This window comes from Macaca mulatta, chromosome 4, assembly GCF_049350105.2.
Source record: "Macaca mulatta isolate MMU2019108-1 chromosome 4, T2T-MMU8v2.0, whole genome shotgun sequence".
Taxonomy (NCBI): Eukaryota; Metazoa; Chordata; class Mammalia; order Primates; family Cercopithecidae; genus Macaca; species Macaca mulatta.
The window spans coordinates 75,866,044-75,888,806 of NC_133409.1; the positions used below are offsets into that span (position 1 = coordinate 75,866,044).

General features: G+C 39.4%; 1 protein-coding gene across 24 annotated transcripts in view; it reads left to right on the forward strand.

The window, feature by feature from the left end:
- ARID1B (AT-rich interaction domain 1B) overlaps positions 1–22,763 on the forward strand; it is a 448,289-nt gene that overhangs the window by 246,861 nt on the left and 178,665 nt on the right. For 14 of the 24 annotated variants that reach the window (XR_013416263.1, XR_013416264.1, XR_013416265.1 and 11 more), the window contains exon 5: positions 22,533–22,574. The exons of 9 other annotated variants lie outside the window; for them this stretch is intronic. Coding sequence is in view for 12 of the 15 variants with exons in the window: in XM_028847283.2 (XP_028703116.2) it covers positions 22,533–22,574 (42 nt within the window). In the remaining 3 variants the exon portion in view is untranslated. Of the gene's footprint in view, positions 1–583; positions 2,652–22,532; positions 22,575–22,763 lie in introns of those variants that run through there. One more of the 24 variants, XM_077999595.1, reaches the window with a different exon arrangement.

The window sequence follows — 22,763 nt, forward strand, 5'->3', positions numbered from 1 at the left end:
GTAAACTAACCCAATATTTTTAATGAAATTCGCTTCCTTAGTTAGCTCGATTCAGTTTCTGTTCTTTCTAGGAACGCTGATTGCTGCAGTTAGTAAATCAGCTATCATACGAGTTTTAAAATAAGGGGAGGTATGCTATGAATCATTGGTAACTAGGGTCCTGCTACGAAAGTGATAAGAGAGACTCTACACTTCAATAGGTTAAAACTTATTTGTAATTATGTTGCTGTGGGATATAAGCACTTTTTTCATCTCACCCAATACAGCTACTAGGCTTTATAGATACATGACAGAGTCACCATGTGCAGTACAGTTTGGGTGATATTGTCAACACCATTGAATTAATCAGCTTTTTGATAGAAGGGTGATCATCTGAATTCCAAATTTGAGGAACACAGTGGTTTTCGGTTAAATATGAATCTTTAGATTGGTATCTAGAGCCATTAAATTTCCTTTGTAAACTAAAGAATGATGAGTCAAAAATGATCAATTACCTTTTGTATACTAAAATACTGTACTAGTCTCTCTATTATGCCAGGAATAAAAAAATGAATAGCAAAATATGCCACTCTCCATCTTACAGGAACATGCAGGCTAAAGTAAAAAACCATCGGATTATTATAACTCAATATTTTGAAGAGCAGCTGGCTAACCTGACTGAGGGCTTCAGACCGGGAAAGACGAGATGACAATGCATCTTTTAATCCAGCGTTTTTCACACAATGCCCTCCCTGCACATGGTAGCTACTTAGAAAATATTTGGGGAGTACGTTTGAACTGAACTGTGACTTGAAGAATAACGAGTTGATGAGAGCCTGATGGAGATACAGAGAAAGACAGTGATATGATTTCTGATTGGAGCAATACAAGGAGAAATGGATAAGTCCCAAAGTTTTGAGCTTGGGCAGATTGGGAAATAGTTTGTCAATAACTGACAATACAGAAGTTGGTTAGGGATCAGCAGAATGATGAGAGAAAATTAGTTTAGTTTTTGACATGTTAAATTCAAGGTTTTTGAAGGACATCCTCATGAGACTGTTTAGTGTGCAGTTGGAGAGGTCTGGTCAGTCCTGGAGCTTGGGTGGAGGAAACTAAGGCACAGATTTAGGATTCATCACAATATTTGATATTTGAAGCCATATCTGATATTCTCCTGGGTGTGAATGAGATTGCTCAAGAAAAGTGCAAAGACTGTCTCTGATAGATCCATGGGGAAGATATACTTTTAAATTTGACATTTCTAGAACTGATCAGAGTTATTCTAAAGGGGACCTACTGTAGTTAGAACGCTTCTATAGCCTGTTTCTATTGGGAGCAGTTGGTTCTCCTGACTTCAGAGTTTCCCAGGTGCTGACTTGTCGTATAACCTTGCGTTTGCTGTCATTCTGTCTTCACTTCACTGCTTTCGTTCCTGGCACTATAGTAAAATTGTAGATGTTCTCCTGTCCTCATTGTGCCAATCACAGCGTTACTCCAACCCTACTGCTACATACATCCCCCCACCATCTGAAAGAAAGACAAAGCTGTGATGTGAATCCTGCATCTTCATTGCCTTCAAGACAGCAAAAATTAGACCAATTCAGAGCCTCTTGATATAGCTGTAGGGAGATATCTTCTCACAAATGGAAATGTTTTTCAGTTTGCTCAGGAGAAGGGTTGGTAGAAGTGGTTCTTTTATCTCAAAGACATTTGCCTAGTTTAAGTACAGTACCTGAGCCAGCCTGGCTTGTAAACAGTGTCCGTCAAATGACTATTGGCTGCTATTTTTGCACTATTAGAAACATTTCAGCATTAATCATTATTTCCCCTTTTAATGCTTTGTGCTGTATTTTCATATCAACAATGTAATCACTGATACATTGATATGCAATTATGTCTTCAGTTTTTTTAAAAAAGAGCCCCCTCAATATAATTTTAAACATCAGTACTCAATTGCAAATGGGTGCCACCATTGCCACCCCCACCCCAAATATCTAGATTTGTCCAGTGTGGTTGTTGAGCACTTGAATTGTGGCTACTTTACAAAGTGAGATCTGCTGCAAGTAAAAGATATACATCAGATTTTGAAGACATGGCATTAAAAACAAAGTAAAATACAGCAAGTCCTTGAATAATATTGTTTTGTTCAGTGTTGTTTCCTTATAACTTTGAGGAGAAAAAAAAAATATCAATTCCCAGCTGGGGCCACTGTGTGGAGCTTCCTCTTACATCCCGAAGATGTGCCCGTTATGGGACCTGGCATGGCTGTGCGGTCCCATTGTGAGTGATTGTGGGTGTGAGTGGCCCTGCAATGGAGTGGCATTCTGGCCAGAGTGGGTCCCGCCCATGTGCACCCCAAACTTTACAAAGTGGAATACTTGGTTAAATAATGATATTACTTATTTTTACTAATCTTTCTTAAATGTGTGTATAGCTCACATTTGTTTCGATGTTTAATATTGTAAGTATTTTGAGTCTTATTTCTTATATCAATTGGCCTATAGAAAAATTGGTTTCCTCATAGGGCATGTTACTTAAAGTCATGGTTTCCAAGGAACCTATGGATGTTTTTAAGTGAAGACTTACTGTATTTCATTAATTTTGTATTGCTTAAAGGTTGAAATGATAAAATTTGGGGTATGTTGGGTCAAATAAAACATGTTATCAAAATCCACCTGTTTCCCTTTTCTTAATGTGGCTGCTAGGAAATGATAAATTACATATGTAGTTGGATTATATTTCTGTTGGACAGGGTTGCTGTAGACAAACCTACACCAAACACAACTTCTTCGCCCCAGCGAGTAGCCCTTCCTTGTGGACCTGTTATAGTGGTGGATTGCCCTTATTTCAAATGTCACTGCCCAGTGTATAAACCTCTGGTAATCCATCAACAATTCTGGTAAATTTTAAAGCCACATTGTTGATTAGGGAGAGTTTTGGAAAGGGCAGATTGGGACATAATTCATACTCACTGAGCTATAATACTTCCAATCAGTAAAACATCTACTGGGGACCACGGGAAGATGTTCTTTCTTTGTTTTGGCTAATAGATGACTATTAGATTTTATAAAATATGTTTGTTTTGGCTATTAAATGACTGTTAGATTTTATAAAATATGTGTTTACTTATTACCTTGTTCCCAAAGGGATTATTTTTCTTTAGGAATTCATCAGTAGTAACAAATGAGCAGTACTAGTTGAAATTCAAAAATAAAAACTCATATTCCTCTAGGTAATTGCTTTTTAACTTCTTTGGGGGTCTTTCCTGAGACCAGACTGCATTCATCTGAAAACAAACCTGTAGTTAGGACAATCCATGAGTAAAGAAGGCCTCATATGTAGAATGTCATAGCTTCCCAGAATCTGCTTTGAAATTGAAAGTCAGCATAGCTCCAGCTTCTTCTGCTGTGGTGCAAATGTCTAGAGCCTAAACATCTCTAAAATGGAAACTGGGCTGGGTGCGGTGTGGTTCATGCCTGAAATCCCAGCACTTTGGGAAGCTGAGGCAGAAGGATTGCTTGAGCCCAGGAGTTGGAGACCAGCCTGGGCAACATAGTAAGACCCCATCTCTACAAAAAAAAAAAAAAAAAATTAGCCAGGCATGGTGTCATGTGCTCGTAGTCCCAGTTACTAGAGGGGCTAAGGTGGGAGGATCGCTTGAGCCCAGGAGATTGAGGCTGCAGTGAGTCACGATCGTGCCATGGCACTCCAGCCTGGGCAACAGAGCAAGACCCTGTCTCTAAAAGTAAAATAATAAAATGGAAACTGGCTGTTTAGGGCAAGAATGTCTAAACAAAAAGTAGTACATTTTAAAAATAACTGCTTCCTTTTTTTTTCTTTTGAGATGGAGTCTCGCTCTGTCATCCAGGCTGGAGTGCAGTGGTGCAACCTCGGCTCACTGCAGCCTCCGCCTCCCAGGTTCAAGCGATTGTTCTGCCTCAGCCTCCCAGCAGCTGGGACTACAGGCGTGCGCCACCACACCCAGCTAATTTTTGTATTTTTAGTAGAGACAGAGTTTCACCATATTGGTGAGGCAGGTCTCAAACTCCTGACCTCATGATCCTCCTGCCTTGGCCTCCCAAAGTGCTGGGATTACAGGCATGAGCCACCATGCCTGGCATAACTACTTCCTTATTATGATAAACCTCTGCTTCCTAGAGATTGTCAAAAATTATTACTGATCTACATGTGAGAAAGATAACTTTCAGGTCTCAACCTTACTCTTGTTTACTAATCTGAAGTTTTGGATTTCTGGCCTATGAGAATTTCTGGTTTCCAGCACATCTTTCATTTCTGCTTAAATTTAGTAGCTAAATTAATCTGTAGCAAACTTTTCTATGGATTCTTCAGGTGGGAAAATATACATAAATTCACAATGGATGGACCTTGCCTTCATAGAGGTTAAAAGGAAAATAGACATGTATGCGATTACATATAAAACAGTAAAATTCTATCAGTCCAATGCAGTAGTACATAAAGTGCAGTACATTCCAACCATGGGACGTCAGGGAAGACTTGGAAGCATGACCTCAAAGGGCAAACGTACAGGGAAAGTGATCTGTATGAATAAAGGGCTGAAAAAAAAATACAGTAGGTTCAGCACATTCATCATGACAGGGTGCTTCATGTTCCATTAATGAGTTGAGGGTAGGGGGTGATATCACATGGCAGATTAGGAACAGATTCTCCAAAGCCCTTTATCCTGAGGTAAGATGTCTAGACCCAGTTCTTATGGTCTGAGGGATGTTAAGTAGAATGACATATTCAAATCTGTTATCTGAAGAGGACACTGGGGGCACTGTGAGGGAGAATGGGTTGGAAAGAGCCAGTTTCACAGTATTCTAGGCTTAGGAGGAGAGATGCAAGTCTCAAGGCATTGGTAATGGGAATGGAGGCTAGTCTGTATTTCAGGAATGGTCAGATGATGTTCATAGCCAGCATCTGGTAAGTGCTGATTTCATTCTCATAACAACCATCAGAGCAGGCTGTCATTATATACATGAAGAAGCTGAAGCCCAGAGATGCTAAGAAACTTGCCTGACTTCTCCAAAGCCACTGCTTGGAGGAGTTAAATTCAGTTCTGCATAGTGTTACCTGAGTCCATGTCTCACTTCCTATTTCTCTCTAGATTTGGAGGAAAAAGCAGTTCTGAAATTGTAAAATTTCTAGCCTGATGGCTTTTGCTTTCATCAAGGAAGGAGGGAAGAACTTGTCCATTAAATGTTGGTACTCCTGAAGGTTCTTTTTTAGGCTCTATCTATTCTCATCTCATCCTTTGCGATGACTTTTTATGATAAAACTCTGTCATCCACACTCACAACTGTCATCTAATTGCGAATCCATGTTCTTTAGTCTCCTGCAACTTGTACCATGATGCATATTTCCTACTGCCAGTGGGTCACCTCCACGGATATACCACAAGCATGTCAAATTGCTGAGGACACAACCATGCCATTCATTCAGCCCACCAAGCCAAGAGAAAATCTGGGTGTATCTGGATGACTCCTGTCTTCCCCTTCTTATGCAGCCATTATGTTTCTAGAATTAGAACCATCTGAAAATCTCAAGTCCTTCAGGGTTTTTTCGCCTCCTGCCTTTCTCTTTTAGCAAAGATGAATAAAAAGTGAAACAAATTGGCACAATTTGGAGGAGGAAGAAGTAACAAAAGACAAAACTGTCAGAAGAAAGTCATTTCAGGAAGGAGGGAATAGACATAACAAGCAAATTTGCCGTTAAGGAAATGTTTTATTTAGGAAAATTAATACTTAGAAAATGAATTGGATGGAAATAAATTTTTAACATTCCTTCTCTGATGAAGAACTGACCTAAAATGGATGTAGTTCTTTATTCTTGCTTTTTAACCTTGTAGTCATTTTATGTTAGTCATTTGCCCCCATGCAATTGAGCACTCTGTAAGGGATATAATTTAAACATGTCTCAAAACCGAAAACCAGTCCATGGGCAGATCGTTTATTGCAATGATATATAACCACACAACTGTAAATTGGAACCTAAAAATATATAATCTGAAATTTTTAAAAAAATTAACCCAAACTTTAACTTTTTTATAAGGGGTTGTGTTTTAATTCTTCTCTAGCCACTAGGCATGTTTTTCTTTCTGATGCTGTTGGAGCTATAAATAGTAGGTAGAACTGAATGAGATGGCATCACATAAACAACAGAGAAGCCTAGCTTGGCCATTTCTCCTACTCAGATCCCGAGTCAAAATATTAAATGGTGGTGGTTTCAAACTGTAATTTCCTCAAAATTATTTTTGCTTCTCCAATTTTTTTTCCATGGCTTTTTCCTCACCAAAGACTTGTCACTTCTCTCTTTATATAACTCTTGGTCATAACTCAATAATAATGTTTTTTTAAGGAGTGGTAACGTGAGTTTATGCTGTACGTGGTTTCTTTCCCTATCTACTTGAGTCCTTTTCTTCCAAAAAGTAACCTGGAACTTGTGGCTAAAAACGATACATTCTTATAATCTTAATGGCCGAAGGAATGTTGCTTCTTTGCAGAACTTGATAAAGAAATTAGAGATTCGGGACACGGAAACTTTCAGCGCTCGCCCTGAAACAGCGGCCCGGAATCTCCCGCCCACCCGTCCCCGCCCGGATGCCTGCGCGGCGGCGGCGTCCTTCCCTCCTCAGCTGCGCTTTCACTCGTGGCCAGAGCCTGGCTTGAGAGAGGGAATTTTACAGAGAGGGTGTGAAGGACGCAGGGCCGCTTCCAGGCCGCCGGCTCTCAGGCCGCGCTTTCCGGTCCTCACTGCGCGTCCACAGCTCGCCTTGGTTTCTTTTGTTTTCTTCACGCGCCGGCCCCGCGGTGCAGCGGGGAGACTCGCCCGCGCCCACGGACGAAGCCGGACACCTCCGAAGGGAGAACCAGTGATTCCACGGATCCCGGAATCCCCCGGGGCGTGGGACCACCAGGCTGTGGGCGGAATTAACCCTGCCGCAGAGGCGCCGGGCGAGGATGAGGGCGGCGAGAACCGAGCCACACAGCAGCCCGGCGGCCTCTGCTGGCAGGCCCGGCTCGCTCCTCTCGCCCCGGCCCGCCTCGGGCGGGGGTTCCGGCACCGCCCTCCCTACCCCTCACGTAGGCTCGTGGGGGCGGGGACAGGGGGACGAAAACAACCGCGTCCCCAGCCTGACCGGACAGGCCCGGGCTCCTCAGACGGCGCCGCGGCGCTCCCCGGGCCGCGCCGCGCACAGACGGGCCTTTGTGGGCCTCCGCGGAGGGAGGCGCCGGCCGCAGCCACATTCCCCTCCGGACGCGCACGGCTGCCGCCTGCAAGCACCGTCCGCCCCGCGCGCCCGTAGGCTCCTCCTGGAGGCGGCGGCCTCACGCACAGCGTGTTTTCTAAAGTTTATGCTGACACAGCTCCCCGTTCACATGAGCCGGCGCGGCCAGACTCACGCAGGCACCGAGCGTTTCCTCTGCGCCGTCGCCCCCCTACCTCGCTGCGCGCCCCTAACCGCGGCGTCCCGCGTGGCGCGCCCAGCGCTTAAGGTTTTATTTTTCCCCTGCTTCCTGTGGTGCATCGCTTTCCCCCTCTCAAAACCACCACCCAAACTTAAGGGCTGGATGAGTTGGAACTCGTTCGCGTAATTGAAACGAGCAGCTAACGGTGGAAAAGCCAGGAACTATACAGGAAGGGCCGTGCCGCGAGCCCAGGCCGCCGAGAACCGGGCGGGGCGACGGGGTGGCGGGGCGGGGCCGCGGAAGGGGGCGAGGTGGAGGGGCGGGGCCAGCGGGAGGTGGGCGAGACGAGGCTGGCACACCGCCGCCATTGGCTGTTGCCCGACGCACCGAGGCTGGGCGGCTTAGCCAGGCACTTGGATTGTATTTGTGTAATAGCTGCATCTTGGAGCCAAGTGCATGCTCATCAACCTTACTTGCTGGGAAAACCAACTCACAGCATTTTTTTTTTTTTAAGCCGAGAAACGCCTAGGCTTGTAAAGTTTCATCTCCTGCGTGTGCTTTCCTGTTCTTAATTAAATGCTAAAGAGTCTTGTCGGGATATTTTTCATCCTGTCTCTGCCTTGGAGACTTTGGGATCACTGGGTGGTCTCTTGGTCACTTGTAGGTGTTTTAGGTAGAATGTTGCAGTCTGCAATCTAGGGGCATTTGACGACTTTTTCAAGTAAGCTAAACAACACATAAAACTATAGTAGATTAACCAAGACATGAATTTTATCCTACTAGTAGCAATCAGCGATGGCCGCTTTGCTTTTTACACTTTTTTCTCACTCTGTGGACTATAGAATTTGTTTGACCGTAAATTCTAGCTGTTTATTCTCTTGTTGATACTTCTTATGCAGATAACTTATAACTTGTTATGTGTGTATTTTTATCAGACTCAAAGCAACTTAATTTTGGAATTCTGCAAATTTAATTGATGATCCATTATAACAATGTAGTTTAAAGTTTTCGGTGTTGATGTAGAGACAGAATCCAAAAGTATTTTGAGATGGTTAAGAGAACTGGCCTTGAAGAGTTCTAAATATTAACATTCTTCTGTTTGTTTTTATGCCTTGTAGTAATTACCACACGTGTGAATATGCATAGAAATTTTCATGTAGCAATTTCTGTGTGTGTGATCTGTATACAGACAGATTTTATAAAAATAATTGTTAGCAGGGACATTTCTAACCTTGATCATTGTTGTTAACTGATGACATTTGCCAGTTACAGTTTCAATTAAGTTAAATTTCATATTATTTACGTGTTTCATAAGAAGGAGTGAGTTGCATACAAGGAGGTACTCTCGTATTCCATATCCTCTCCTCACTCCTGCGCTTCCTAACAGGAAGAGCAAATGCTTTGTGAGAATAAACACTCACTGGTTACTATCTGTAGGGCAGGATTAGCAACTCCTTTTAGGTTTTGAGCTGCAGTCTCTTGTAATAGTGGTTAAATTGATGCAGGTCAGTGAATTTGGGGTTTACAAGCTTTTAACTCCCCAGCTTTGTGAATACTGAATTTATGGAAAAGCTTAATTTTCTGTGTATCTCAGAAGGGGTAAGTACAATTAAAAAAGAAAACAATACAAATTATTTTACATAAACTGGAGCAATTTGAAAACAGTGTAACTAGAGTTGAGTGAAAAAATGATTTCCCCCCATCGTCCTGGCATGTTCTGCTGTTACACTGACCTGCCATTGGTCATAATGGGTCTGACATTGTAGGTACATCAAAGTTTAGTTTGCAGCCACTATTTTAATGTTATTTGGAAAGTCTTGGATTTTAAAATCTTAACCCAAGTAAATATCAACAAGGTTTATCTATTTGGGAGTCACTTATGACTTCTGCTCCTCCAACAGTAATTTCTATTTGCTACAAACATTTGCAAAGTTTACAGCAAATTTTGAAGTTAAAATTTACCTACCTAATATCATAGTGAGTGGGTGAGTCCTATGCTCCCCTAGGTTTGCTAAAGGTAGTCTTGATATAAATAATACATTCAAGTGAGATTTCAAGCAAGTGTATGGCTTGACTAATTTTGCATGTAGATTGTAGCTACATTATCTCAGGTTATTTATTCTTTAAACTTTCACCAATTTCCCCATTTTAAAAATAGTGAATTTTTATTAAAAATAGTTGGTAACATAAACCATGGCATTCAGCCTACATTTCATATGAGATTTATCTGCCTATGTAGAGATGTTACTTAACTTGAAGGCCTCTTTGTAGAAGAAGGATTTGTCTTACAACGTTTTGCGTCAGCGGTGCTGAAGTGCCGCTCTGTGGAACACTGCATCTTATGCCCTTCCTGCCACAAAAACGATATGTGATTTAACTCTTTCAGGAACTGGGGTCGTTTCATCCCAAACACTGACCAAGGTTGTTTATAAACTCTTGGAAAAACATAACATAAATGAATCTTACTGCCAAGTGACAAGTTTCTTTTTATGTTTGGTTGTAAATTATTTCAGAAACCTCATTTTTGTTTAAAAGCAGATTTGTATGAACAAAGTTGAGTGGACAAATTGAGTCTACTTAATATTAGAATGTTGAAAGGGCTTACTGGGTGTAGATGTTTCATACATCAAAAATCTAGCTTTTCGGGGCTGGGCACAGTGGCTCATGCCTTTCATCCCAATACTTCAGGAGGCTGAGACCGGCAGATCACTTGAGGTCAGGAGTTCGAGACCAGCCTGGCCAACATGGCAAAACCCCATCTCTACTAAAAATATAAACAAACAAACAACAACAACAACAAACCGGCCAGACAACAACAACAACAACAAACCGGCCAGACCTGGTGGCACACACCTGTAATCCCAGCTACTGAGGTGGCTGAGGCAGGGGAATCACTTGAACCTGGAGGCAGAGGTTGCAGTGAACCTTGACTACACCACTGGACTCCAGCGTTGGCAACAGAGTGAGATTCTGTTAAAAAAAGAAAGGAAAAAGAAAGAAAACAATATCTAGCTTTTCATCCTTGAGACTACATTTCGTGCTTTTTGCTACTAAGTAGAAAGGAACTTCATGGTGTAATTCTGGACATTTCTGAGCTGTAAGAAAAAGGTACGGTGATGAAATGTTAAGTGCCATGCTTCAGATCTGAAGGTTGTGTAATAATTTTCATGCCTGCGCTTGTGCAGACGACGTCACCATTGGCTGCAGTTCTGATTTTAAGTTGATTTGCCGGTTTTCATGTTAAAGTTGACATTTTTGTGCAGTTGTATGAAATAACAAAGAAATTTAGTAGATAAATGATCCCTTACTCCAAAGCAAAAAATCTCAAAAACTTTGGCCTCCTCCATAAGAAAATTGTAGCAATTCCCAAATCATGCAGAAATGTCTAGAAATTATCAAATGTAAAATTTAACTCTGTATTCTAGAACACTTTATCAAAACAAAAAGATGTGTTACACAGTGGAAACTAAAGGAATTTTAAGATGAGAAACTATGGGATATTGTTTTAATTCATGTCTGAATATTTGGACAAGATGAAAGTTTTCTGAGCATTGTGGATGGATTACTATGTTGAGAAATGCCTAACAATGATGCGTAAGGCAGAACAGTATTCTAGTAGGACGGTAGAACATTCCTGTTACCTTAAGGAGTTCCCCTCTATCTTTATAGTTAGTTCCTCCCTGTTACACCCAAGCCCTGGCTGCCACAGATCTGTGTTCTTTCCATGTAGATTGGCCTTTTCCAGAATGTCATATGAATGGAATCATATAGTGGGTGGCCTCTTGAGTCAGGCTTCATTTACTTAGCACAGTGCGTTTGAGAGTCATCCATGTCCTTGTTTGTGTCAGTAAAGTCAATTCCTTTTCATTTGTGAGTCGTTTTCCATTGTTTGGATATGATCATAGTTTTGTTTATCCACTCATCAGTTGAAGGGTATTTGGATTGTTTTCAGTTTTTGTCAACTATGATGAAAGCCTCCCTAAACACTCTCATAAAGGCTTTCATGTGAATATATTTTCATTGCTTTTGAGTGAATACCTAGAAGTAGAGGATTGCTGGATCATATAGCAGACTGCATTTACCTTTGTAAGAAACTGCCAACTTCTCCAAAGTGGCTGTAATATTGTGCTGGTATATATATATATTTCAGCTGGAATATATATATATATATATTTTTTTTTTAGGTGGAGTCTCGCTCTGTTGCCCAGGTTGGAGTGCAGTGGTGCAATTTTGACTCACTGCAACCTCTGCCTCCTGAGTTCAAGCGATTCTCCTGCCTCGGCCTCCTGAGTAGCTGGGATTACAGGCATCCGCCACCATGCCTGGCTAATTTTTATATTTTTAGTAGAGACAGGGTTTCACCATGTTGGCCAGGCTGGTCTCAAACTCCTGACCTAGGGTGATCCACCTGCCTCAGCCTCCCCAAGTGCTGGGATTACAGGCATGAGCCACTGCGCCTGGCCTGTTTTTAAAAATCAGATCTCCTATGTTTTTATCATGGAAAGAGACAAATCACTTATATTTTCTTTTTCCAAGCAATACTGCTGTCTGTGGTGGAGCCAAAAGACTCCTTCTCTTTTCCATGTTCAGGTAGTTTATTCTTTGGGAGAGCACTGTAATCGTGTGTCAATCGTATTTTAAAGTGACTTTATTATTTAATGTCAAGATGTACCCTTGATATGAAGTAGTTTTATTTAATAAAGCAGCTACAGATCAAGAGCACTTGGTCTAGAGGAGCACGCTGACAAGTGGCGGCGCCTGCCTTCTTCTTGGGGCCAGTCTTCGTCTCAGAGCTGTCTAGCTTTCAGGTTTCTCTTCATTGCTTCCAGTCTCACCTAAGCCTCATGAATCCTCAGAAACCTGTTTCCTAGGTGCGCAGAGAATCATCGCATTTGTATGCATCTGTAATTTGTGCGCATTTGTAATCATCTCTGTGACTTTTTTTGTGCTAAAAGACCCTTTTTATTTTTGAAATGGTTGGGGGAGGGGTTCTCACTGTTTTGCCCCGGCTGGTCTCGAACTCCTGAGCTCTAGCAATTGTCCTGCCTTGGTCTCTTTATTAGCTGGGATTACAGATGCATGCCACTGCGCCTGGCTATTAGAAGATACACTTTTTAAAGAGGCGAAGGGGAGCAGAGTGGAATAGTGGTATTGTGACAGTTACCTGTAAAACTTCGAACTCCTCTTCCTAAATTTACCTCTTACAGAATGTCCTGTATTAGGTAGCCTGAGTTTCCTTCCCATGTAATGCATACATGGTTATTATTATTGCTTTTAGCAGATAAGGCTGTATTAAGCAGTTTATGTGAGAGAAGAAAGGGAGATGACGTGATTGGTGGGGAGCCAGTTTAGGTAAGATTCTTTGGACAAATAAGACTTTTGAGAAATCTGAAAAGAATTAAAAAAAAAAAAGGTGTCTGTCTTCCCTAGAGTCTTTTTTTCTTAGCTTCGAACTTATTAGTTTACCTAATTAAATAGATTCTTCAAAATAAGTTTCCAGAATTCATTTTAAGGTAAAAGATAAAACTATGTGGTTAAATTTCAGTATACCTAATCTTACATTCTTTGTTTCTTTTATTGAATTGCCTTTCCATTCCAATTTGATAATCAGAATAGTACTATACTACTTAATTTGAACTTTGAAAGATTTTAAATACGCACTGTGATAAATGTCTTTGATTGTAACCACTATTTCAGTGTTTTGAAACCCCCATCTGTTTTGATAGAAGTGTTTTAGGATAAGAAATAATCTCTTCTGTTAGTTTTTTGACATTTGGACCCAAGTGACAGGGACGTTTGGACAGGGAACAGGGCAGCAGAAAGAAAACCAGTGACACACAATCAAGATGAGATGTATGCACAGGCATTTGCTGGCTGTAATAGAAGTTTAATTTGTTGTTCTAAAACTGTATTTGTTTTTCAAGCACCTTTTCATTCTCATCTAATCAATAAAGTCATCTTTGTTGCACCTTGTTTTCTTTGACACCATAGTTACATTCCTTTATCTTGGGGATGGTCACAGCCTGTGTGTCCACAGTATGTCTTCTACATAGTGACTTTGTAACAACCTTCATTTTGCTTTTCTAACATCAATGGTGGGGTGGGACTGGGAGAGGGATTTAAGTATGATCAAATAGTACCTTAGCCACATTTTTATCTTTTAGTATTTTAGTTGATTTATCCAGGTATTTTTTAAATGTAATATTTTCTTTTTTATGAAATGTCAAAATTAGGAAAAGGGTTTATTTGTTGTCTTACATTTTTAGAGAATCTAAACTTACCAAGCTGTGGCATAATACATTGGCTTCATAAACTACGTGTGTGTGTGTGTGTGTGTGTGTGTAAATGGTTGGGTAAATTGGGAATTATTGCTTAAAGAAGATGGCATTGAATTATGACCAAATCATATCACATAATGCAAAATAAATATTTAGAATATGACTAAATATTATCTCACTTTTTTAAAGTTTATTAACTACCGTTTACTTAGTGCTCAAATATTTTTAACAGTCCTTCACTGCCTGGACACCCATCATTTTTATTTTCCTTCATCAAACGTTTTAGAATTTAGGAATAAGTATATAAAGTGTTAAGAAGAAATAGTTATTAATTTGAATTATACAGAAAAATCAATCATGTAGAAATAACAATGTAATGAATAAGTATTAGTGTTTTCTAATTTAATAAGATATAGTTTACAGAAAGATCTAAAGGGAATGCATTGCTTTTATTGAAAATACGACCTGTTTTCAAAATGTTTGTTTAGAAATCTAGATGTTTTATATGTACACGTGTGTTGCATTGGAAAGGCCAAATGAGATAATGAATAGATAACTATATTTTGGTCTATATTGTTCATGATTCCATAGCCATGTTTTTTGATAAATGCTAGAAGTATGGAAATGATAAACTTTGATACATGTGATTTCCTTAGGTATAGCATTCTTAATGCCCACAAATCTACAAATAATGTCATCATGTAACTGACAGGGTTACACTATTCCACTCTCTCAAGAAAATTATTTATGGGAAAAGTATGGTACTGTGACCCACGTAAGCCTTCTGAGTGCCACTATTCTTCTGTAGAATTTGGGCCTGTCAGTGTCCTTTACAATCATGCCCTATAGCATAGGCAGATATTCTTACCATCCACTGCATTATGGTCACCCAACCTAAATTGGAAAGCTCAAAATTACTTTTTAAAAGTGTTTGGAAGGACTATGAACTGCATATATTTTTATAAAATATTTACTGTAGTCTAACTGGAGTCATTTGTTGATATGATTCAAGTCTAAAAATCATTACCTCTTAACTCAGGATGGATAGAAAAGATCTATCTTTGAGCAACATACATACTTATTTTATTGCTATCAGTTTATAAGAACTAACCCTTTTTAAGGAATTTAAGGTCTGCTCTTGGCTAGAGAGAAATGCGTCAAATGCATATATATATTCAATATAGCAAAATTGGTTTTTGGTTTGATTTTTAGTAACAGTCATATGTAATGCAAGAGTGTATCACCAACCACATGGTACATATGACTTCTACTTACATAGTTATATTAGGTAGAGCATATTTTAAACCTTGTTATATCCCCACCTGTGTCATAATGAGCTGTGTCAAATTTGGGTTCATACACATATATTTTTATTGTTTTGTTATAGTCTTTAGCGCATTCATTCATATACATTTATTCAACAAATATTTAGTGAGCTCATACTCTGTGTCTGGCACGCTTCTAGGTAAGAGACACACAACAGTGAATGAGCGAGCCTGCTCTTGTGAAGTTGACATTTCAGTAAAGGGAGAAAGATGATACACGAATGAATAAACAAGAACATCTCAGGTGATTATACAAAAGAAGGAGAAGGATTCTCTTGAGGAGTGATTGGTATGACAGGACTGGCCATAGGATGATCTGGTAGCACAGTAACTCAGGAGGAGGGAGCAGCCAGTGCAAAGGCCCTCAGGTGAACAGTGGCCATGCGGAGGAAAAGAAGGCAAGCCAGTGCAGCGGGAACATTGTGAAGAGCAGCGGGTGGCAGGACCGAGGACCGGCAAGGCAGGCAGGAGCCATGTGGTTTAGCTTCTTGTGGACCATGGTAAGCAAATCGGCTTAATTTTATGATCTTGGAAGACTTCGACGGTTTCAAGGAGGGAGTGGAGATTGAAGAAGCACTTGGCTGCATGGATGCTTTCAGAACTTCCTTTAGTGTCATGGTGTTCTTGCCTGGAACTCTGCCTGTAAATCCATGGTACCTATAGTTCCTTTATTTAAAGTTGTACAGTGCATCAGTTAGCTTTTGTGGTAGTGCTCAGAACAGCCAGCATTTATGTAGCTCACGGTTCTACAGTTTGACAGTTTGGGCCGGGCTCAGCCGGGTAGTTCTGGTTTGTACTGGGCTTGTTCCTTCTACTTCAGTCAGCCACTGACCAGCTAAGTGGCTCTGCCTCTCGGGCTCTTGGACTGACTGGCTGTTGGCTTGACTGGCTCTTAGCTAAGGCAATGTGGTAACAGGACCATGTGTTACCAAGCTAGTCTAGGCTTGTTCATGTGGTGGTTGGTTGAGTTTCAAGAGAATGATTAGAATTGCCTCTTGAGTCCTAGACTTGGAAGTGGCACAGCATGATTGCTGCAGCAGCAATCTCTTGACCCAGGTAAGTCATAAATCCTGTCCAGAGTGAGGGGTAAAGAATTAGACTCCACCTTGGATGGAAGAGGCTATAACACTACATTGCATAGTAGTGGCTGTTTTTGCACACTCAAGGTCTCTGTGTCTCTAAGTGATACCAAGAGTTCAAGACTGGTTCATACCAGGTGTCCTCATTGCTTTGTAAATCCTATGTGGAGGTGTCCTCACTGAGTTAGAGAACATAATTGGAAATAAGGGTGTGACCATAGGGCTGACTGACTTTGTTTTAAATTTAACAGCCTTGGATAGAAAGACACACCAGCATCCTAGTGCAGGAGATAATGTGAGCATATCACTTGTGGTGAAAAGTGTAATTATAATACATCACACTGTCTTGAAATCGTGTCTTACGGTATTAAGTTTAACAAATGCTTTTGGATGGCATAGATGTGTTTTTCATTGTTACCAATATTTATTGGATCCCTATATAGAGACAAGATTTTAGTTCATTTCCAATACATTCAGAGGACGGCCGCCGTACTCAGCAGCACGAGGCAGCCCTGTGTGTTCTTCCCATTGCCGGCCAACCGTGCACTGAGTGATTTCAGCAAGCCGTGTCCTTGAGCTGTCATGTGGTCTGTCATGCTAATGAGGAGAACGAGGAGAATTAATAAGTAAAAGAGGAATGCTGGCAGTGGCTTATGGTTTTTTCCTTTTTTTTTTTCTTAAGAGTTCTGCGTTTTTAATGGATTAAAATCCCAAAAAGTTAATAAAATAATAATAAAGAAAAACATGGAACAACTTCTTTGCTTCATAAAATTAAAACTTTGGAACCCAAATGCTTCTCCGGCAGTTTAAATTATCATAAATCCTGGAACATAGTTTTGGAGAGCAGTTTATTTATTAGTGACTACTTTTCCTTAATGTAGGTAAAAGTATGATTAATGGAATAGGTTGTACTTGGTGTATTGGACTTGTTGGCCCAATCAAGGCAGATACAGCAAACATTGTAAGTAGAGTATTTTTATTCCCTGGACGCCAATATAGGCAAAAATTATTTTTTCCAAGGGCGTCTAAATTCTTGGTAATATCCTTGCAGATAAATGTTATTGTGACTGGAAATTCAATCAATTTCTTGTTGATTGTTACTAGCCTCTTCCCCTTGCCCTTATTCCCCTTTGGGTGGAACAGCTCACTTGAGTAATTTTGCCTTTCCTATCCTTGCCTTGGAATTGGAGGCAAAATCTGTATCATTTTAATGTTTAATTATGGTAAAGATACGATATCTATAATCACTAGAAAAAATAATGGAATATTCTTCATCACAGTTATTCAAATGGAAAACTAAAATTGAGTCACCCCCTCCTCTTGTTATTTCACAATAAATTACAGTTTGATCAAATATTTAAATGTAAAAAAATAAAATCAAATATATTAAAAGAAAACAAATGAAATTTTTTTTTTTTTGAGATGGCGACTCACTCTGTTGCCTAGACTGGAGTGCAATGGTGCGATCTTGCAGCAACCTCCACCTCCCTGGTTCTAGCAGTTCTCCTGCCTCAGCCTCAGCCTCCCAGGTAGCTGGGACTACCTGCATGCGCCACCACGCCCGGCTAATTTTTGTATCTTTAATAGAGACAGGGTTTCACCATGTTGGCCAGGCTGGTCTTGAACTCTTGACCTCAGGTGATCCTCCCACCTCAGCCTCCCAAAGTGCTAGGATTACAGCTGTAAGCCACCACGCCTGGCCCAAAATGAATATTTTTTAAAATACCTCAATGAGGAAGACATTTTCCAGCATGGCACAAACTCTAGAAACTTGGGGAAAACAAATGGATACATTTGAATATTTAAAATGTCAAATTTCTTGTTTTTGATTTCTTTACATTGAACACAGTTATGAGCATTTTCCCATGTTACAAAATATCTCTTAAAACCTGAATTTTTCATGATTATTAATGCTCTATCAGGTGAATATACCATACTTTAACCATCTCCCATATTTGTACATTTTTTTCTAATGTTATTTTAAATAATGTAGTGCACATGCTTAATATATAAACGGTAGATCACAAACTGTAACCTTAAGATAGCTCTTTCTAGTGGCGTGATTGCTGGATAAATGGGTATGAGTATGTTTGAGGATGTTGATATGTAGTGGAAGACTGTTTTCTGGGCAGGCTGTTCTTAGCTGCTGGCCCACCGTAGATGTTGAAGAACCTAGGTGTACGCATAAACCTGGACCACTGTATTTTTAATTTTTGCCACCTTGAAAGATAAGATGTTTATTCACATTTCTATGATTATTAATTGACATGGAACAATGGATAATGTTATTGACTTTTTTTAAACTAATTACTTTTAATTGAATAAGAAGCACATGTAGTTGTTGGGGAAAGTTCTTACACTGATGTGTTTCTTCCATTTCTGTCCAAAAACGTTCTAAGTACATCAAGTATATGACTCACCCCCACCTTTTTTTAAAAAACTGATGGTAGCTTACTGTGCACACCCTTTCCATTCTTCTTACTTAATAGACTATCCTGGAAATCTTTTCTTATCTGCACACGGATTTACCTCAATCTTTGTAATTGAAGCATAGTCTTCTGTGTTCAGCTATACACTAATTTACTATAAACTTAACTCACTTGGCAATGAAAATTTCGTTATGTTCACTTTTCACTGTTACAAACAACTCCAGTAAACATCGTTTTAAATCTTTATTTTTATACTTCAGGATCAGTGGAATTGTTGGGGTTAATACGTAATCGTATACATGTGCATTTTGATTGATACTGCCAATTGTATTTTATTCCAGTATATATTTTCACCAGCAGTGCAAGGCTATGATTTGAATAATTACCCAAACCTGTGTATATGTTGTAATTATCACGATGTTTAATCTTTAGTACAATATGACTTTATTTGTATTCCTTTAGTTATGAGTACGGTTCGTTACACATTGTTATAAATGGGCATTATTTCTCACTTTAGTTCCTCTTTTTGTGACAGTGATACTGATTTTAGAACTATCTAAGAAAAATAAATTGCAGCATAGTTTTGGCATTGCTTTATTTTAATGATAATGCTGCTAGAATTAGTATACTCTGTTTTCAATGAGTGCTTTACATTATGAACATAAAAAGGACTTTGAAAGTGAAAGAGAAAGGAAAGTACAGCCAGTTTTACTTCCAAATTCATGAATTCTCGTTTTCCCAATTTTCTTACTGGAATGATTGGAAATTAAGGTGATTTGTGTTATTTTTGGTGGAGGGGGGGCGTAGGGTAATTGGGAAAGAGATGTCAATTGAAGGTTTTTGTGCTTTAGGAGAGTGAGGACTGTAAATGGCTTAGCTGCTGCTGAACTTTACAGATTGAACTTTCACAAAGCTCTTAGAGGTTCTCTACAAATGGAATCCTTTTAGGCACTTGTGTTATAAAATGTTGATTGTAACATTTGAAATAAGTGTGAGTTAATGGAAAGGGCCTTGTCTTTGGCTTTAGGAAGTTTCTACTTTGTTGTCTTAAACCTGCCCCTTCACACCTCTGTACTTCAGGAATCCTTAAAAAGTTCTCTCTCCCATTGAAGTGAAACATGGGTCTCATCAGAGTATTCAAATTTGTCTCTGCATTTGTTACAGCATCTGTGTGGAGGAGGAGAACGTTGGCTATTATGTCCTGATTTTACATTTGATTAAACCTGTGACTTTTTTTCTTACTGCTAATTTTAAGTCTCCCCACATCAAAGTTTAAAAAGAAAAATGACACCATGAATAATCTTATCTTTTCATTTCTGAATTAGAATTTATTTTTGACTGTGTAATGGATACTTAAATACATTTCACTCAGTTATACCTAAGCTAAACTCATCACTTTGATTTTCTTATGACGTTAAGCACAAAACATTGCACTTAATAAATATCTGGAAAGTGTGTATTATGAATGAGTGATGGTTTTTTTGAGATTAGAGCAGATAAATGCAGATTATAGGCAAAGAATTGATATTTTAACATCAATGCTGTGTCTTCCCAGTACAGTATCCAGTCTTTTCCATTGAGAATTTACCAGAGTTTTTCAGTTGTATGTTCTTGTTTTAATCGGATTAGCACTAGAACAGATCTACTTCTAGTTTATGAATAAGAATGATAGGTGATTTTGGCTTATGAAATATAGTTATTGACTTTTTTGTTGTTGTTGTTCAAATTTATGACAAAAGGAACAAAAAAAGCTTAGCTGATTTCGGCCGGTAACTTTTATGACTACTACCTGGAAATCAAGTGTGAAAGTTGAAATACTCCTTTGCTCCCACTAGAGGGGGATTCCTTCCAACTTAGGTAAAAATGCTCTTTAGACCCAATGTGAAAACCTTGTATGACATTGATATTCCCTTTGTATTAAATTGAGGATAATCTCATGTTTTTAAAATCAGCTGATTTTCTGTAGTTGCTGATATTAAAATCTTACAGAAACAGAGGATGTAAAGGCTACTTGAACTAGGGTACATATGTATTTAAACAACAGTGCTTTTGAACAAAACAAATACTTTTGTAGAGTTGCTATAATTAAATTTTTTAAAGGTGTATTAAGAGTTTCAAAACAACTCCGCCAGCCCTGCTGGAGATAGAATCTGGGGTGAAGGGTGCCCTGGTGAGATCTGGCTCCCTCCTCCCACCCCCAAGGTCTGTCACTGTCTGTCTGCTGAAATAGCCACAGGGAGAGTTCTAAATTTTCACACGAAAGCTTTGACTTGCTCTCACCTCAAGTTGTCAAATATATTAAAGCCTTATCTTTAAATACAGCTCTATTTGCTATTGAATTTTCTTGTTACATTGACTTATTATAATATGATAAAATATGCAGAACTCACACTCTGAAGATTTTTTTTTTTGCAAAGTTAAACTGTAATATATTTTTAAAATAATTCTATGTGTGTTAAAAATAGCACATCAAGGGTGAGGTATGCAGATATGATCTATATGTGTACTTCACAAGCAAATGTCATATGATGTTCACAATATTTAAGATTCAGCAAATTTCCTGTTTGCACCTTTCCTTTAAAGTCTCCAATGTTGATTAGAGGTTTTAATTTTAAAAATGGTTGAGGTTAGTAATCTAGCATTGTGAAAGTCAGGGCTTGGGAAATTCAAACATGTAATCTTTTTTCCTTTTCTTAAATGAAAAGTAGATAATAAGGCCTTGTTTCTAAACCTAACAGCGTTGAAAATTAAACTGTAAACAGAAATGCTGTCGGTGAAACTTAAAATGATTTTTTCTACTTTAATTGATCCAACATTTCAGTCTTTAGCCTAAAATCATATTTGGTATCAGCAACATATGGTTTTCTATGAAAACGAGGCTGCTCATCTCCATCCCTAATGGTAGTATCTTTCTTTTGCTTTCTGCACCAGCCTCTGTCAGTGCCAGGGGATGGTCAGTGAGCCTGGCTTTCAGTGAAGCAGTTGGAGAAGACAATTTGCTTCCTTGTTTCTTTTTTTGAGCCTTTTACTTTCATACTGGATGAAAGTCTTATTGTCATGGTCTTCCTTTCTATATTTTCTTTCCACAAGGGAAGAATCCAATTTTGTTTTATAGCAGGATACATTAGATAGGCCTATATGCCTTCTACTTAAACACCTGCCACACGTGCCTAATTTTAAAAGGTTTAAAGCTGACAGTGAAGCCTGTTGCAGTCTGATACTGCCTGCCCACCCAGTCTTCCTCTTTAAAAATACTCAGATGTGTTCTGTTGCCTTCTTTCCTTGTTCTTTTGCATTGTGTATTGGTACTTTGCAATAGTCAAAGTTAAAAGCTTTACACACTACACTGAATAATTTTGTTTAAAAAACAGTAATTATCAATACACGTCTTGTTCCTCGCAGGTTTTTAAAATTCATGTTAATGAGCTCTGTCTTCTAATGCATGAGACTGACAGGCAGTCTTGAAGTTTTGCCATCATTTCACAACTTGTTGCTTAGACTCTGCCTGCCTTTTCCAGAGTATTGCTTTCAGGAGCTCTTGCTCTGCAACATTCCAGAGACCCAGCGCTGCCCACTCTGATCTGAGCAGGACAAGAATCTACTGGTAGCACATATGCATAGTGAGGTTGCTCCACAAAAGGCAGCTTCCCCTCACTGTCTGTCAGTAAAAGATCAAAAGGCATATGCATCATGTGATTGAGGTGAGAAGGATGATTCTACTCACTTCCTGGATTGTTTTTGAGGAACTTCAACCAGTACGTCCACATGATGGCAGATGGATTCGTTTGATAGGAGCTCCCGCCGTCTTATAAAACTGAAACCCAGACGGTGACTGGGATTTCAACCCAGCTCTGGAAGATACTCACAGATCTCTCTTTCTTGACAACTGACAAATTGAATGCCAGTTTTCTCAGAACTCTCCATTCTAGGCCATGCCTGTGTCTGGTTTCTGTGGCTAGACTCAAAGAGGTTTTTGATAGTGCCTAAATTATGTTTTTCCTTATGATTTCAGGTTGAAGTCTTGGCCTCGGAGGATACAGCCTTTGGACTCAAGGTGTGTAGTCTGATGTAGTTCCTTGTAGAGGTTTTGTCAGTTCCTCCTAGGTGGATCTTGAAGGCTCAACAAGAGAGGACTTACTTTTTTTTTAATCAAAGTACTGAGGTTTAAAAATCTTCACAAGTTTAAGATTTATCTTATTGTGATTAAGATTAGACTGTGGTAGTGTTTTCGTTACCTTCTTTG